At 44.1% G+C, this 17,431-nt stretch overlaps 1 protein-coding gene across 3 annotated transcripts in view; it reads left to right on the top strand.

The window, feature by feature from the left end:
- Positions 1–4,535: 4,535 nt before the first annotated feature.
- LOC124098827 (kinesin-like protein KIF19) overlaps positions 4,536–17,431 on the top strand; it is a 74,889-nt gene continuing 61,993 nt past the window's right edge. For all 3 annotated transcript variants that reach the window (XM_058582471.1, XM_046453786.2, XM_058582470.1), the window contains exons 1-3: positions 4,536–4,811; positions 5,700–5,781; positions 7,613–7,763. In XM_058582471.1, coding sequence (XP_058438454.1) covers positions 7,636–7,763 — 128 coding nt within the window. In that variant the 5' untranslated portion in view covers positions 4,536–4,811; positions 5,700–5,781; positions 7,613–7,635. The remainder of the gene's footprint in view (positions 4,812–5,699; positions 5,782–7,612; positions 7,764–17,431) is intronic.

Raw genomic sequence — 17,431 nt, 5'->3', positions numbered from 1 at the left:
AATTCTGTGGATTAATTAATTCTAAGCACTGTAACACACTTAATCATGACAGGCTAATGACAGACATTTCCTCTGCATGCTAAGTTCAAGTGTCAGATCAAAAGTCTCAAGCCTTAGGCTTTAAGTCCAGCAGATGCACACACACTTAGACCTTGGTGATCAGGTCAGGAACCAAGGCAGGCTTTTCTTGGGGGAAGCTGACAGCCGGCTGAGGAGGCGGTCCTAGGGAGAAGTTGTGGCTCTTACCAGGGTCAAGATGTGGCTGTAGAGTTTGAGAGCGGTGAGGAAGATACAGAGGATCAGCAACCGATGACAAGTGATGGGATGTCAGTCCAGGTCATCATCAGGCTCTCCATCTTGTGTGCATCAGTATCGGCTGGCTGAATGTTCCTTTGCTCTATTATTTATACTAAATTTTGGGGCTTTTGATCCCCCTTTCGATCCTTATCAGCTATCACTGGATTTCTCAGTAACATCATTTTACTCTGGGGTTAAAACATCTCACCTGGTGGTCCCCACCCTGATCTTTTCACCTTTCCCTATTATCGGGCAAGGATAGCCTGCCAGGGTTCACTCTTGAGTTTATCAGGGTGAGGGGAAGTGACTTGTTTGTGTCTGAGGGCCACACTGAAGGGCTCCATTAGGCGTGCATGGTGAGACTGCAGGTTTCAAACTCGAGTTTTTAAAATGGAGGTGCTTAAGCTCAGGCCTAAGGCCATCCTCACAGTTGGCTACTTTAATTTTAATTAAAATAGCCACAGACTGTATATTTCTACCAGCCTCTGTAACTGTTTTGCCTTTTCTCCATTTGAGTGATAAAAAAAAAGAAAAGAAAAAAGAATGAAGGTTCTGTGCTTTAGGAAATGCACCAGTATCGAAGGCCAATGGAGGAATATAGGCTTAGGAGCCCTTCTGAAGCTCTGGGCAGGGCATGGGCTGGGCTTGTAAGTATGTGGCGCCACTGCAGCTTGCCCTGGCAGGAGGATTGTGGCCCCTTAGCAAAGCCCGGAAAGCTCCTGTCCCTTACCCTGCCCCTACTTTCGCTTCTTGAAGAAAGATTATCAGGTAATTAATGGTTTTCATTGAGATGTTCATATGTGTGTGTGTGTGTGTGTGTGTGTGTGTTTCTTTCTTTTTTTTGTAGTGCTGGGGATGGAACCCAGGGCCTTGTCCCACGCTAAGCAAGTGCTCTACCACTGATCTACACTCCCAGTCCATGTGTGTGTGAAGTGATGACTATGTAAATTCACAGGCACCAATCCACTCCTGTCCAGTTCAGTCAGAGTTTGAATCAAGTTTCCTGCTGCCTCACACCCTGGCCAAGAGAGCAGGTAGAGAAATATTTTTGATAGAAACCACAGTGCCTTATGGGAACTCTAAATAAGAAAAGCATGAGCTTTGGGGTCAGACTTGTGTTTTGGGGTCAGACTTCCCGGACAAGGAATCTCATATGAGCCTTGTTCCCCTGATTCATGGAAAAACTGCTGCCCTAGGATTTCTGTGAGGTTTAAAGGTACCCTTGTTGGTGAAGCTCACAGAACTAAGCTTGACACACATTAATCACCTCCAAGGCCCACTTTCTCTTCTGTTCGTTAGAGACAGCGCCCCTGAAAGCTGGCTGGTAACTGGTTCTGCTTAGAATCCTTGTTAGAGAGGCATAGATGAGGAGGAATTGGTCTTAGGTGCCTTCCCAAATGGCTCGTCAGTTTAAATGTTGATTGAATGGGCTTCAAGAAGAGTCTTTCTGTGATTTTTCCCTCTAGCAGTCTGAAGTGGAATTTCCCAGGGATCATAACTCTATCTAAGATGGGTTCCCCCACCTGTCTAGGGTTACCCTTTTACAGTGTAAACTATATTTTTTATTTTCTTCTTTAAATATGGAAGATTGAACCCCTGTTTTATCACTGAGGTTAAAAAATCTCTGATTTACTATTCCCTTCCCATTTTTAAAGTTTTAATTTTGAGACAGGGTCTCACTAAATTGCTGAGGCTGGCCTCAAACTTGAGAACATACTGCTTCAGCCCCCCAATCACTGGGATTATAGGTGCACACCAGCATGCCTGGTTACAGTGTGCAATCTTGCTGTAGGTTATTTAGGTGTTTCTCCTGCAGGTTTGAAGTAATGCCTGCTTTTAAGCCACAGTTTAAAAGTAAGTTGCAACATAGCACTAATCCTTTTAAATGACAGAACAAGGATACGCTTTTATGTATGGTCAGCTTTTCATTGCTGTTACACAAATCCCCGACAAGAACAATTTAGAGGAGGAAAACTTGATTTGGGGTTCACGATTTCAGAGGACTTAGTCCATGGTCTCCTGAGCCCATGACTCTGGGCCCACGTGAGGCACCATGGCAGTAGGGCCTGATGCTCAGTACATGGCAGCCAGGAAGCAGGGAGAGTGGGCTAAGGCGACAGGGAAAAAATATCAAACCCAAAGGCAGGTGACCCCAGTGACCTATTTTCTCTAGCCACACCTCATCTTCCTACACCTAACACTGAGTACAGTAGTCCTTTCAAATTATTAGTTCACTGATTAGATTGCAGCTCTCACAATCTATCTAATCTTTTCACCTGTGAACATTGTTCACCTGAGCTCATTGTTAATGAGCTTTTGGGGGACATCTCATATTCAAGCCATAAGAGACATTGAAATACAGCACTCCAAATCTCTGTTCTACTTTGACCTTGGGCACTTAAGCGGTGCAAGTCTTTAGTCATCCTCAACACTACACTTTTAACTGTTGCCAGATTAGAAAGAAAAGATAAAACCTATTTACTCACTCTGTAAGGTTTCTACGACAATGTGGGTTTGTCATAAGGAAATTGATGTGCCCTAAAACTAACAATGTGACTTATTTCCTCCATGGTCTAAGGCCTAAAGATCTCAGGACTTTAAAGAATTCTCAGAAAAACAACTCTCCAAATTCCTGAACAATCACCTGGCCAAATTGGTAGACAAGAGTGGCAAATTCTAAGTACAAAGATATTCATGCACACAGGATAATTCTTCTATATATTTTAAGATTAAAATACATTCTCACAAAAATACCAAAATTATAAACCATGTATAGAATAACTGCTTCTAATCCAGAAGGGTTTTTAGAAGAAAATTAAAATGTAGGCCTGGGGCTGTAGCTCAGTGGTAGAGTGCTTGCTTGCCTAGCATGTGTGAGGCACAGATCCTCAACACCACATTAAAAAAAATAAAATAACATAACATAAAGGCATGTGTCCATCTTCACTACCAAAAGAATGTTTTTAAGTATTAAAATGTAGAATAAGATGAACAAACACACTGATAGGGACATGCTCTAAAGATAGGACAAAAATCGAGCCCACATAGCCCAGCAGGTTTTTGTTAGAGAATGTCTGTAAAGTGTTGGGCAAGTCAAGGAGCCTTTCTGTGATTTGCTTTCCTGTTTGACCTTAGAGACCCACAGTTGTAGGTCCTAAGTAGTTGGTGATTGTTCTCAACCACTCCAGACTCAGCACCTGCCACTGGACACCTGGATGGATAGGTCGCACCTCTGAGCCCCCTGCAGGACTTCCTTGAGCCAACAGCACACCGGCACTCAGCACCTGATGCAGGTGCATCACATATTGTGGGAGCATAGGTCCTTGGCCAGGAGGTGGAATGGAGACCAACATGGAATGAACCAGCTGGGAACCAAGATAGGGTTCCATATCAGGGTGAGGAATGGAAAAGAAAACCAGGCTCTGCAAAATGAGGGTTTCCAGCTGTATGCTCTCATCTGTGAGGGAGTGGAGAGGGGCCGACTTGGGAAAAAACTACAGAGCAGGTGAATTTGGGGGCACCAGCAGCAGACCCGTGCTTTATCTCCAGTTGTCACTTATTGCTGTACGACTGGGACAACTTTCTGAGTACAGTTTCCTTGTCTAACAAAAGAGGGGACTAAGTGTGAAATCAAGCTCCATCTCTCTCCCAGAATCCCCTCCAGACAAGGTTTACCAGTTAGGATGACAAAGGAGTGAGATTTACAAGGACCAGGTCCATGATCACAGAGCAAGAAAAGGGGGTGAATTTGTGACTGACAGACAATGAATGCACAATGGCTGTATATTTACATCTATACATCAGCACATCCAGCACTTCATTCCTTCTTTAACTGATAATATTCCTTCATAAGGATAAAACCTATTTTGTTTGCCCATTCATCTACTGATAGACATTGGAGTGGTTTTCCCTCTTTGGCTATGGTGAATCATGCATCTGTGAGCATGTGTGTATGGATCCTTGTTGGGGTACTTGATTTCAGTTCTTTGGGAATATACACTGAATGGAATTGCTGGTTCATACGGGGAGTCTGTGTTTACTTGGTCAAGGAGCCAACAAACTGTTTTCCACCATTTTCCACTCCCACCCGTGATGTGAAGGGAGTTACAGGTTCTCTACATCTTTGCTGGGCTATGTGGGCTCGATTTTTTGTCCTATCTTTAGAGGGCGGTGGGCGGCGGGTGGGTCAGTGCGCGTGCGCGCGCCTCGGTCCTGAGCGAGCATGCGCAGTGCCCCGCCTTGTGCGCCTGTGCGAAGTATCGGCGGATTTGCTTGTGGAGTCCAGGGAGGTGAGAGGCGCTGGCGTCGTCTGAGGGTTGCTGCTCTTTGGCCGTCGCTGTCCCGCTATAACTTGGTCTTCCCCGCGTTCTTGAAGCTGTTCCTGCGAGCGTTGTCCTGGACGGCGACGAGGAGCAGGGAGGCGAGCCGTCACCTGAGGCTCTGACGAGAGGTACTGACGCGGTCACCGCGATGGCCTTTTAGTCTCTTGCCTGGTCCTCGCGACGGCGGAGCAGGTAGGTGCGGGTGCTGTCCCCGCTTTATAGACGTCAGACCGAGGCCGGGAGAGGGGAGGCCGTGTCGGGGTCACATCCACGGCCCAGAGGTCAGCGCTGCCGGGCAGGAGCACGGGCTGCCGCGCGGAGGACGGGTGGAGCGGGGCGTCATTACAGACCCAAAATGGCGGCCTCCAACTTTCTGGAGCTGTTATGAGGAGACGCCTCAGAAAGCACTGAAAGTCCGAATTTCAAATCAAAAGAGAGCTTTATTTACCTGGCCAGGGACTGTCACCCACCGTGGAGATTTAAGCTCTGTGGGAGGACAGCAGCTTCCTGGTTCATCCAAAAAGAATATAAGCACAAAATCCACAACTCAGTGACTCGCTTATCATCATGTAAGCTAGCCGGTCATAGAAATTAAAACATTAGTAAGTGGGACCTGTGGGCTCCAGGCAGGACTGGAATTTTCCAGTCAGCAAGCCAGCGATAAACAGAAGCAAAACAAGCATTAGCTTTGCAGTTCAGTTGATCACAGTCCTGGGTTCAAGCAGGTGCTGGACAGTTGCTTCCTGAATTTGGGCGGGTGTTGTGGGGGCTGAGAATCTACTTCAAAGTCATATAGACCCACAAGTGTACTCAGACCCAGGATATAGCTCACCATGACTACCACTGCATTCTGATTAGGGTACAATTTGTGGGATACAAAGTACAGAAAAACAATTTTTATAAGAAAACAGCTTTTGTAACAGTTTTTTATAGAAAGCAGCAAAATGGAGTCTTAGGCCTGTCTATGACAGTTCTTGCTTCATAATTGTCTTATCTCACTTATCAAACTCTTATATCTATAAACTATATTTTTAACTAATATGTAATCTAATTTACACTCTTATTGATTGTATTTATCAGTTCACACCACAACAGAGCCAGGTGCACTTGCATGGTTCCCACTTTGCGCGGGAGAGCAGAGCTCCTGCCCTGCAAGACAAAGGTAGGAAATAATGCCCTTCGTTGTTGCCCTTCTTGAGCTGGGGGTGGCAGAATTTCTCGAGAAGCAGAATGGCTCTGCATATGTGTGTTGTTCCGGAGTGTGGAACCAGTGGGGAGTGCCATTGGTGCATGAAGTCCACTTGCAAAGGGTGTGGGCAAGGAATAATGTCATGGTTCTGAAAACGTAGATTCTGAAGGGGAAAGGGATTTCAAAACAAGAAATGTGGTCTGCTTTCCAGGAACTTTGTAGTTTTTAGGGCCAGGTTTTTCAGAGATCATTTCCCTATTATTTTGTGTAGACATGGAGACCTGAATAGCACAAAACTGATGAAAAACACAAGCACTCAACTACTGTGCTAAATTCCAGTCCCCGGGTTCCGCTTCTTATCTGGGCTTGAATCTTTAATAGGGCAGTCTTGCCTTCTGCTAAAATACCTGTAGAGATGGGTCAGACTTCTTATTACTTTGTGTTGTTCAGTGCTGTCTTTCATTGTTCTGCAGTGAGTTACAAAATCATAGTTATAAGACCACAGGACTCCTCCTTTTGAGTTTTATCGGTGCTCACTGTGAACATGTTTGCATCTGTGTTCAGTGCCTTCCCTCTTGGTTCAGATTCAATGTGTGTTGATCTTGTTAATCCACAGATGTATAAATTTTCTGTTTAATAATCTAGCAAACATGTAGTTTATTGGTTTACCAGTTGCATATTTCTGAGTCATATCAAGCAGTTTTCCAGCAGCTGACATTATATTTGCATCCTTGTGGCTAGAAATGGATTTAAATAGACTATAATAGACATAAAATAAGAACAATGATATAAACTTAGAAAGTGAAAAAGAAAGAAAGCCATACTCTTTCATTGACTTAGTGTATCTTTTTTTTTTCAAGGAAGCAGTTTATTAAAGATAATGTTCATCTGGTTTGTAGTGCATGCCTGTGATGCCAACCAACTACTTGTCTGGGGTTGGAGGATATCTAGTGCAGAGAACCATCTTCCCATGCAGATATCAGCAATGGCTAAGCCTCCAGCAGATCCCCACATTCCCAGTTCCCTTTGGGGGCCCAGTGGTAACAGGGATCTAAGGCACATGGGAATCCAGAGAATATCTAAAGTGTGTAAAAACCCTGAATTCCCTTTGTAGCTGAAGGATTTGGATTGGAAATTTCCCAAATTGGAACATTAATGTCAAAACCATTGGCCACTAGAAATTAGGCATATGGAAAATAGGCTAGAGTTAGGGGTCACAGCTGGGTACCTAGTAATAATGTCTCTAGGGAAAACCAGATTCCCTTTTCACCCCAGCCTGTCCTCTTTGGATAGTGGGGCAGAGGCAGGATTTTCTCTGTACCCCAGTCCAGACCCTCTTATTCAATATGCTAGTCTTACTTTGATCTGAAGAATTAGCTTAGGCCACGCTGGGCCTGGTGGCTCAAGCCTGTAATCTCCAGCGACTCAGGAGAGACCAAGGGAGGACTGTAACAATTCTAGGCCAGCCTGGACAACTTAGCCAGACCATCTCTAAAGGGCTGGGGATGTAGCTCAGTGGTTAATACCCCTGGGTTCAATCCCAGGAACCAAAAAATGAATTAGCTTACCTTGGGAGCCTTATTTTTGTAGGGTGGACAGAAATGCAGAAGCCGCAAATCTCCAGAAGGCTCCCAGGATGCCTCCTCAAATAGCAGACTTAGTGTGTCTTTATATTAATGAAAATTATATTCCATAGTCAGGGTTACCTTGTTTTGGAAAATATTACCTCCCTTTACTTCTTTGTATCATGTGTTACAAAGCAGCTCTTTCGATTCCATTTCTGACCCTCCCTATTTCTGGACAGGTGGATTGGCATTTTGACTTCGCATGTCATGCAGCAAAGGAGATTTGATGTGCTTGTGGAATCCTGCTCAGCAGTTACTTGATCTTCCTCAGGGTCCTCCTGGCAGTTGTTATAGCTATTGTGTCAACCATCATGTGTGTCACCATGAAAGGTAAAGAATAGCCTTTTCTATTTGACACCTATTTCATTTTATTTTCATAGTTTATTGAGATGTAATTTGCATACCCTGTGATCCACCCATTTAAAGTATACAACTCAGGGTTTTTAGTACATGTCAGAGTTGTGTAACTATCACCACAATCAACTTCCAAACATTTCATCACCTCCAAAAGAAATCCTGTCAGTACCAATTAGCATTTCCCCCCACAGTTCACCAAGCCCTAGGCACCTACTCATCTGCATTCTGTCTCCATAGATTTGCCTATTCTGGACATCAGAGAAGTGGAATTATCCACTGTGTTATCTTTTAGTCTGGCTTCTTAGCATAATGTTTTCATGGTTCACCCATGTTATTCATGCTTAGACCTTTATTCCTTCTTATGGCTGATTAAATTGACATTGAAGGGACCCCATTTTACTCATCAGTTGGTGAATATTTGAGTATTTCTCTTTTTAAATATTACCAATAATGCTGCTATGAATATTTGCACACAAGTGTTTGTACAGAAGTGTGTTTTTATTTCTCTCAGGTATATATCTGGGAGTGGACTTGCTGGGTCATGTGGTAACTCTACATTTAACCTTTTTTCAAAAAGTATTTTTTAGTTGTCAGTGGACCTTTTTTTATTTTTATAGGGTGCTGAGAATCTAAACCAGTGTCTGACACATGCTAGGCAAGTGCTCTACCACTGAACCACAACCCCAGCCGCTCTACATTTAACCTTTTGAGGAACTGTCAGACTTCTGAGCAGCTGCACCTTTTACTCTCCCATCAGCAGTGTAAAGGGTTCTAATTTCTCATCCTAACCAACACATTATTAGACTTCCTGATTATAGACATCCTAGTGATCAGGAAATGGTATCTAGTAGTTTTGATTTGCATTTTTTGATGACCAGTTGACTAAAAGGTGTTGACCTTTCATGTGCTCATTGGCCATCAGTTTTGGAGAACTAATTCTGTAAAAGGATAAACAAGTTTATTTATCTCTTTATTAATGAGTTATAGTTATACTGATTCTGTGCCACCCCCTTTATTTTGTTTTGGTGCTGGGGATTGAATCCAGGGCCTTGCACATGGTAACCAAAATCTATCAGTGAACTATACCACTAGCCCTTCTGTCTAATCTTTTTGATAATTCTTCCAACATATTACAGATTTATGCAATCATTTCTTAGAAAATATCTCTGGAAATATTGGAATCTTCCCCTCTTTGATTGCAGTGGTTCACAGTGAGCTAAGCATTCTGTGGCTAATAAAAAAGGGCATAGGAAATTTTAAAAATTGAGTCTCTTCTCTTAGCTGGTCCCAATTTGTGTCCTTTTTTACATGACAAATCAGTAATTATAGGATTCGTGCTCTCCTAACCTCAGTGAGATGTTAATAGAAAATTATACAATAGGATCATGGGAATCCCCGAATTTGCAGCCATTGGTGAGAAGTGCGAGTGGCCTGGGAAACCCGGAGCTTATGGCTGATGTCTAAAAAGAAGATGGTGTAGGGGCGGCCTGTGGCCTCAACGGGTAGCACATGACCTTCATGTGGTTGATCAGCATCAGATTTGCTTTACACAGTGCTGTCTTTAATGACTTCTTCCTTTTTGGTACTTTTACCTCTGAAGTTACTCCATTCACCCAACCACCATCCCTCTTTTAACACATTCAACCAATCTTAAGCTCATTCAATATTGGTCCCTTCCAATCCCTTCACATCATCTCCACTTGCCTCTCCAACCCCACATCACATCTCATCGATGGCTCCGTTGCCACCTCTCTTTAGCTTTGTTTTTCTTCTGGCTGATACTTTGCTTTACCTGCTTCTTTCCAGCTGTTCCCATATTCTCTGATGCTCTCATCTCTCAAGGTACTTGTCTACAGTCATTCATTGCCCAAACTCTTAGCTCTTTCCTCTCTGTGCCTTCTATTTACCAGCTCGAGGTCTTCCTATCATCTCATTCTTCTTCCAACCTGCTCTAGTACCTTCATTTCCCTTCACAAGTTTCTATTTCAAGAAGACTCTTTGGATTTTCTTCTGTCATGTAAAATTAGAAACACAGGTTGTGGAGAAGACTCCCATTTTGACTCAAGTAGCAAAGACTACTATTCCCCCTGTGTTCCTAACCTTGGACATTACCAGGAAGCCATCTCCTGTTATATGCTCTCCTCGATTTTGGATTTAAGATTATTGTACAGCTTCCTTTAAATTTTCTTTCACTCTTCCTGTGTTGTCTCTCTCAGTGACTTCCTGTGTTTCCTCTTCCAGTCTCTACTTTAAGTTCTGCAACCTTCTCTGTTATTTCGCTACCTAAAAAATGAGGTGTTTTTCTCCCACAAGTAAGAAATTTGGTCAATTAACCACAACCCTGTATTGTTTGACAACAAAAAAATAATCCAGAATGACAAGATCATATGCATCATTACAGTAAGAAGAGTTTCAACTTTATTCAGTTTCCTCACAAATGCACTGTGCTGTACTCTTCACAAGCACATAACATATGTGCTCTCTTACAATATACACTACAGAAAAACATTTAAAGAAAAGTTAAATAACAGCAGCTTGATATTCACCATAATGATGATAGAACATCACATGAAAATTTTATATTTATTAGATTATGGGTTAATAACACTGAGGTATAAAAGTAATATGATAAAATAGATAAAAAGAATAAAAACCTCAGAGAAATATATATATGAACACAAACATGTTATAACACTCATTACAAAACTAATAAGGAAAAACAAATTTCCAAACAATATCTATCTCAGAACTATTTAAAATAAACAGTGTTCAAAATAAATGACATTTATCACATGTACTAAAACTGTGACAATCATATAAATAAATCATCTTCATGCTTGGTATCCTTAAGGGATATGTGACCCAAGATGAATTAAAAGGAGAGGTAAAAAGAGAATTTACAGGGGGAGAGAGAGATTCATAGCTAAAGGATATTCACTTTAGACCAAGATCAACCATTCATCGGAGCTGACATGTGGGCCCAATTCCTGTGGGTTTAGGATTTCTAGCACATCCTGAGTGATAAACTGTTCTCTCTCAGGTCTAGCTGAGCAACCTCAGAGCCCCCAGCACACCTCTAGGGGGTCATCTGTGTGGTTGGAGTTTGAGACCATGAAGCTGACTTGGAGATTCAGGCTGTTTCACCATCTGCAGAGGGTGGCTGTGGGTGGAGGTGGACAGGACTGGATCAAGAAGGTAGGTCCTCGAGCATCCTGAATAGAAAATCACTGACTCTGTCTGTCATCAAGCCAGGGATACAGAATTTTGTCCCTCCCCTCAGGCCAACGTAGTTCCAGGACTTCTAGGCAATGAGGGTGCGATCCCGGCCCCACACCCAGAGCTCCGGATCATAAGCTTGAATCTGGAAAGGAAAAGAGCCCCCACCAAAGCTGATGACTTTACAGGATATTGAGGGGTTTGAAGTTATGGTTAATTTATTTTCCCATTCCTTAAAATCACTTCACTTTGATTTGGACTTTCTAGTCACCGTGATTCACACAGTCTATAAATATCTAAAACTACAATGTTGAGAGGCTTGATTCTATTAACTAAGTTCTGTCAGCTACAAAGGAGGTGACATAGCAAGGTGTAATTATTAGATTTATTTAGCCTGGTGACAAATGAAGTAGCTATATACGGATATCACAACATTATTTCAGCTATTACTCACATGGACGACACTTATCAGGATCATGTTATATAAAATGTGGGACACATTTTTTCAGATTTCTTTTCAATAAAAATCGAGTATATTTTCCTATATCAGATAAATAAATTAAGCATTTGTAAAGATGCTTTGACAGATAGAATCCTTTTGGTGTCCCTTCCCATCAAATTTGAAAAGTTGATTTTATCAAGAGACAAGCTTTATCATTGTCCCTGATTTGAGTAGAATAGTGGTTGAACATTAGTAATATTTCTGCTTGGATCCATCAAGAATACTTAGTAACATGGTTAAATGCAAAACTGAGGACTGCCCAGGAAGTCCTTCCCTCCCTCCTGAGCTTTCTCCTCCCCAGAGCCCACCTGCAGCCACCCACCTTCCTGTGTCACTCCAGTCAGCCCATCCCTCTCCCCCCACAAGCACACACAGCACCACCCACCTCCTCACACTCCTCCTTGGAAACCCGAGTGTTCCAGTCCATGGAGCAGATGAACTGATATCGCAGTTTGTGGAACAGGGGACGCTGGGCGTAGCTCTTCCCATAGAGGAAACGAAAGATTTCTTGTTTAGGAGCCTGGTTGTCCTCCTCCATGTCATTGGCCAGGTAGCTGGGGAAAGAAACCAGGTTGCTCTTTAGAGGCACAACCAAGAAGGACCTCCCCTTGGAGTCAGCTTCCCAAAACGGACTCCCAGAGGACCATCTTCAGACAGGACTGCACCAGCCCTATTAAGTGTTACAGAGGACCATGCCTTGGTCCAGAGGACTCTGCCAGACACACACCTTCTGAAGAACTCCAGCTCTTTTCTAGAAAGCATTGAGCAACACAGTTGTGGGGCAGTCCTAAGGGGTGGTTGTACCCATCTTGGAAGAATTTTTAGGGGGTGTGTAGAAAGCCACAAATGTGAGAAGACTCCTGTATGAAGAACCAGAGGGGACCACCCTACACTGGACCTGTGCCAGGCTGGGAATTGGGCATCTGTCTTGGAAATCCAGAGGCAGAAAACAGAGCAATGTTGGTATAGATACAGGAAGGAAGAGCAGTCAGATGTGGCTGCACCTCCAGTCTCTCTGCCAGTGACAGGAGGTGCCCATGCTCTCTTCCACTCCTCTCAGGTGGGCTTTAGGTTTCCTTGGTTTTCTTGACTCTTTAACAACTGGCCTTTAGGGAGCTTGTGTGTTGCTTTGACTAGGGAAGTGTGGAAAAGAAAAACAAACTATACTACAGTGCTGTGATCTCGTGAACACGGAGCAAACAGGACAAAGAGGCTAAAAGTAAAAGAAAGGTTAGTGCCCCTCTGCTCCCCTCCTACCCTCCCAGGTAGTGAGTCCTGATTGATGAAGGAGACCCAATACTCACAGGGCCAGAAAGAAGTGGATTCGTTGGTACTGCCAGGAGAAGAGGCCAGCCCGGCTAAAATAAGCTATGACCATAGACAGGAGGTACTGATGGAGAGAGAAGAAAAACACAGAGAGAGGTCACATCCTGGAAGAGGAGGAAAGAGGGGACAGGAATGGGAGTCTGGGGTAAAGAGTGCCCCTGAGAGAAGTTCACCACGTAAGGAGACCTGCTGGTTTGGGGAAGGACCTGAGACAGTCAGAGCAGTTGGGGGAAGAAGAGACTTAGTGTGTTCTGTAGGATCAGCTCTGAGGGGACCTTTTGAGGAAAGGCATGTAGGTCAGCTGGGTGAGGAGGGTCTTGGGTAAGCTGGAGAACAGGGGGTCCCAAGAAGTGCAAAGAGGAGAGGAGCCCCAGCAATAGGGATATAGCTCACTCTGTAGAGTGCTTGCTAGCCTCGCATGCACAAGGCCCTGGGTTCAATCCCTAGCATCACAGAAAAAAGGCTGTTGAGCACTGGGGTTTTGGCTCAGTGGTAGAGAGCTTGCCTAGCACATGTGAGGCATCGGATTCGATCCTCAGCACCACATAAAGATAAAAAATAAAGGTATTCTGTATATCTACAACTAAAACATATTTAAAAAAATAAAAGAGGAGAGGCGCCCAAAATCTCAGGTAACAATAGCCAAGAGAGGAGGATAGGAATGCAACACCCCAAGCAGAAGCAAGGTCCACCTGTCCTCACTGCATGGAACTGCTAGGCCCTGAAGAGAGATGTTGACAAGTCACAAAGGGTCAGGACTTGGCACATCTTGTTGGTTCTACATGGAGACAGAAGGACCGTGGGCTAGAAATCCCTCCTCATCCAGGCTGTGCTGGAGCAGGATCACTGCCCAGTAGAGAACAACCTCACCTTGTCAGACACTCTCAGATTCTTGTCCCAGGCCAGGAATCTTTTGACAACAGGATCTTCTGTGAACAGAACACTGGTGTTAGTTGGGAACCAGAAGGGGCTTCATGGGTGATAGACAACAGAGAGAAGAATAGGACCTCCACTGAAGAAGGTGTGGGATTGGAGTGCAATAGAGCCCAAAAGAGCCCGATATCCCAGTTGGATAGGAAAAGGACAGGAACATTCCTGGGAAAGCTGCTTTGCCCTGAAACCCCCCAGGGAAACAACTGAGTGAGGGTTGGGGTAAGAGATAGACGTCTGTATGACTAAGAACTTGGAGTAAACCGCGAGGGCCCATCATCCCCCAAGAATGCACCACCTCAGAATTAGAGTTTCTATGTTATTTTCTAGTTTGATAGGCACCGCTCAGGGAGGATGAAATCTATTAGAACCACAGTGTCTGCAATCAGTGAGGATAATTGGAATCAAGCTCTGTGATCCCAAGCAGGGTCATTTTTCAGGTGTAATGTAATCATCCATCATCTAAGAGTTTCACAGGGTACAGGGGTCCTGAATCCTCCAGGAATGGGGATCTCATGGATAGCAGGGCTCTTTGGAAAAGTGCAGTGGCTGTAAGTTCCTTGTTTGTGTAAAGAGCAGGATTGGAGGGCGCTACCTGGGTGTCTCCCTACCTAGAAGCCTCTTGAAAACCTCATGGTGTTCTGGTTGCACCGAGTTCATGCGCCGTTTTTTGAGTTTCATTTTGAAGCCACACAGTGACTCCACATCCCAGGGGTGATTTAGCTCACTTTCCAGATCCTCCAGCTCATCCTCAGATTCAGTGGAGGACTCTCTCTTTCTCTTTAGGCCAGTGGTCTCAGGCAGGAGGCCAGATTCTACCCAAGGTACTGAATCAAAAATCCCTGGGGAATCATCATCCGAGTCTCCCTCAGATTCTGAGGTCCACTCTCTCTTCCTCGAGGACCGACATGGGAGGCAGGGTTTTACCCACAGAGCTGAGTAAAGGAAGCAGAGTCAGGCTCCTGTATTTGGAACTCATCCTTTCATCCTCTGATCCCAGTTCACCTCCCACACCCCAGACCTTCAACTGTTGCCTTCTTAGCTTGGCTGGTAGCTGTCTTCTCCTTACCATTGTCCCATCTCCCTGTTCCTCAAAACTCTTTCTCATTATGGACACTTTCTCTCACGGGTGGAGTGACCCTTTTTACATCCCCTGTACCCATTTCCTGAACTTAGATCTCATCTTCTAGCCCAATTCCTTTCTCTGCAGATTTTCCATCCATGTGGACTTCCTTGTCCCGTGGCCTATTCTGAACTTCAAAAGTGGGCTTCCCACCTTTCTGGCTGCTCTATCCCTTCCTCCTTACCAGTCATCATGTCAAATCAGTTCTCACTCTAGCTCCCTCACCTGATGGACCTGCCACCTCATCATCTACCACCACCTCCAGGTGGGATTCTGAGGTGCTTGGCAGGGAAGGCGATTGCCCAGACTGGGAGATTTGTTGATCCTCCATAAGTTCTCCAATACTCTTGTCTTCCTTCTACAAAACCTAGGTTCTTATTAAGATAAATCTTTCTCCAGAAGTTGGTTGAATAGGAGTCTGTTCGCTCTTCTCCAAACAGGAGAAACCAGGTGAAGAACAGTACTGAGGACAAACTGTTGCCCACTGCACTGCCAGTGGTCAACAGAGTCTGTCCCTTCCAATGAGGAAGGTTGGAAGCCTCTGATGTCATCGCTTATTGCAACCTGGCAACCAGTTTGAAGGAAAACACCTGCAATTGTCAGACTGGAATGTGCACCTGTCCTAGAGTTCTAGAGGAGATGGTCTCTGCTGCTACTAATCCAAACTCTGTCCACTTTGTCTCTGACCCCTTTTTCACTTCTGTCTAGACATGGGTTCTTCTCTCCATTCTCAACACAACACATGTTAGATACCCAGCCTCTGGGCATTTCCATTTCAGAGTTCAGTGCAGTGGGAGATTAAGGAGTATGGCAAGGAAGAAGGGGGAGGGCAGAAATGACATGACCTCCCAAGAAGGAGCTCAGTATGTACAAAAGAACCCACGTACACTGAATTATCACTTGAAAACCCTAAAAGGAAACACTCAGTTTAGCAAATCTAATCTGCTAAGTGCCACTGGTCTTCACTGTTTTCAGAAATCTGTTAAGGGGACACAGACTCTGCACTTAGGCATGTTTGACACAAGGATTCCTTTTGAGGTCATAAAATCATAGGAAATTGTACCCATGCTCATGGTTTTCCCAGAGTGTCTACACTTTCTGGGAGTCTATGGATCACCTCAGGTTAGCCTCTCAGTTCCAATCAATCTCTCTCAGTTACATAGCATATTTGGGAGCACAGACATTGCTCTTGACCTGCATATTTCATTATCACCCATGCACCCTATGGAAAGTCTCACATGTAGAAAGAAGAAACAAATGGGAGATTTTCCCATTGAAGACAGAGAATAGTATTTGCTGAGAAGATGGGAAGTGCATGGGATGTGACCCAGCACCCAGTGGAACTGGGAAGCTGCTTCCAAACGTCCTAACTCAGCCTTTTGCTTTCCAGCTGGGCATTCAATCCATGTTTTATCTTTCTGTCCACAAAATGTGTTTAAATGTGTAGAAAACTTGCCATGTTACCCATCGTGGTGTGTAGAGGGTGAGTGGTGTCAATTACATGCATGTCTCACTTAATAATGGAGATATATTCCTAAAAATGTGTTATAGGGTGATTCATCATTGTATAAACATCCTAGAGTGCTCTTACACCAACTGAGATGGCTACAATTTCACTGTGCTGTCATATTGTGGGACAAATTCATGTATGTGGTTCCATCGTTGGCCATAACGTCATCGTGTAGGGCATGAGTTTAAATTTCTGTTGTGCAACCACCTGCATCACTCATCTGGAGAGCTTTTCCATCACCATAAACAGACACTCTTTACCAATGAAGCATTAATTCCTACTTCTCCTTCTTCAGCTCCTACTGACCACCATTCTACTTTCTGTCTCTATGAAATTGAAAACCCTCGGTACCTCATCTGTGTCGAAGACTGTGAACTCATACAGTATGTGTCCCACTGTGTCTGGGTCATTTCACTTTGTGTACTGTCCTCAAGATCCCACATTGCTGGAGAAGGGGTCAGAATTTCCCTCTTTCTTAAGGCTGAATAGCAGAAGAGAAGATAACATCTTTTGTCCATCTGTTTATCCCTCAGTGGGCATTGGGTTGATTCCATATTTAAGCTGCAAGACTTTCTTTTGCCACTGTTGGACCTTATCAACAAGATCATGTTTGTTATTCATGCTGTGCTTGAAGCTTTATTTTGCATTTTAATGTCTTACATGATTCTGATGACCCCATTCCAAGCAGGAGTAAATGCAGTTGATTTGTGTTGTCAGCTGAGAGTGAGTGTCCACCTAGTTTTGCAGCCCTGGATGTTCAGAGTTCAATGAGCACCCAGCAGCCTTCCAAGTGACCATGAGTTCCTTGGCAGCTCTCTCTCAGGTCCTGGCTGTCAGGAAGCAGGTCATGTTGCTGTGGAAAACCAATTGCATAGATGCTCCGCTTATTCGATTTCCCCATGATGTCTTTAAGCATCAGAGCTGCTTGGGTTCTCTCATAGCAAATCAGAAGTTCACACTCTCCCTTGTAGTGGACAGCCTTCAAGTACACCCACATGCCACATGATAATGTTTTGGTCAGTGATGGTCCACAT

The sequence above is a fragment of the Marmota monax genome, unplaced genomic scaffold (assembly GCF_021218885.2).
Source record: "Marmota monax isolate L192 unplaced genomic scaffold, Marmota_monax_Labrador192_F-V1.1 WCK01_AAM20220418_F8-fsc00338, whole genome shotgun sequence".
NCBI lineage: Eukaryota > Metazoa > Chordata > Mammalia > Rodentia > Sciuridae > Marmota > Marmota monax.
Note: the sequence above shows the minus strand (reverse complement) of the source record. Positions and strands in the feature narration are given on the sequence as shown.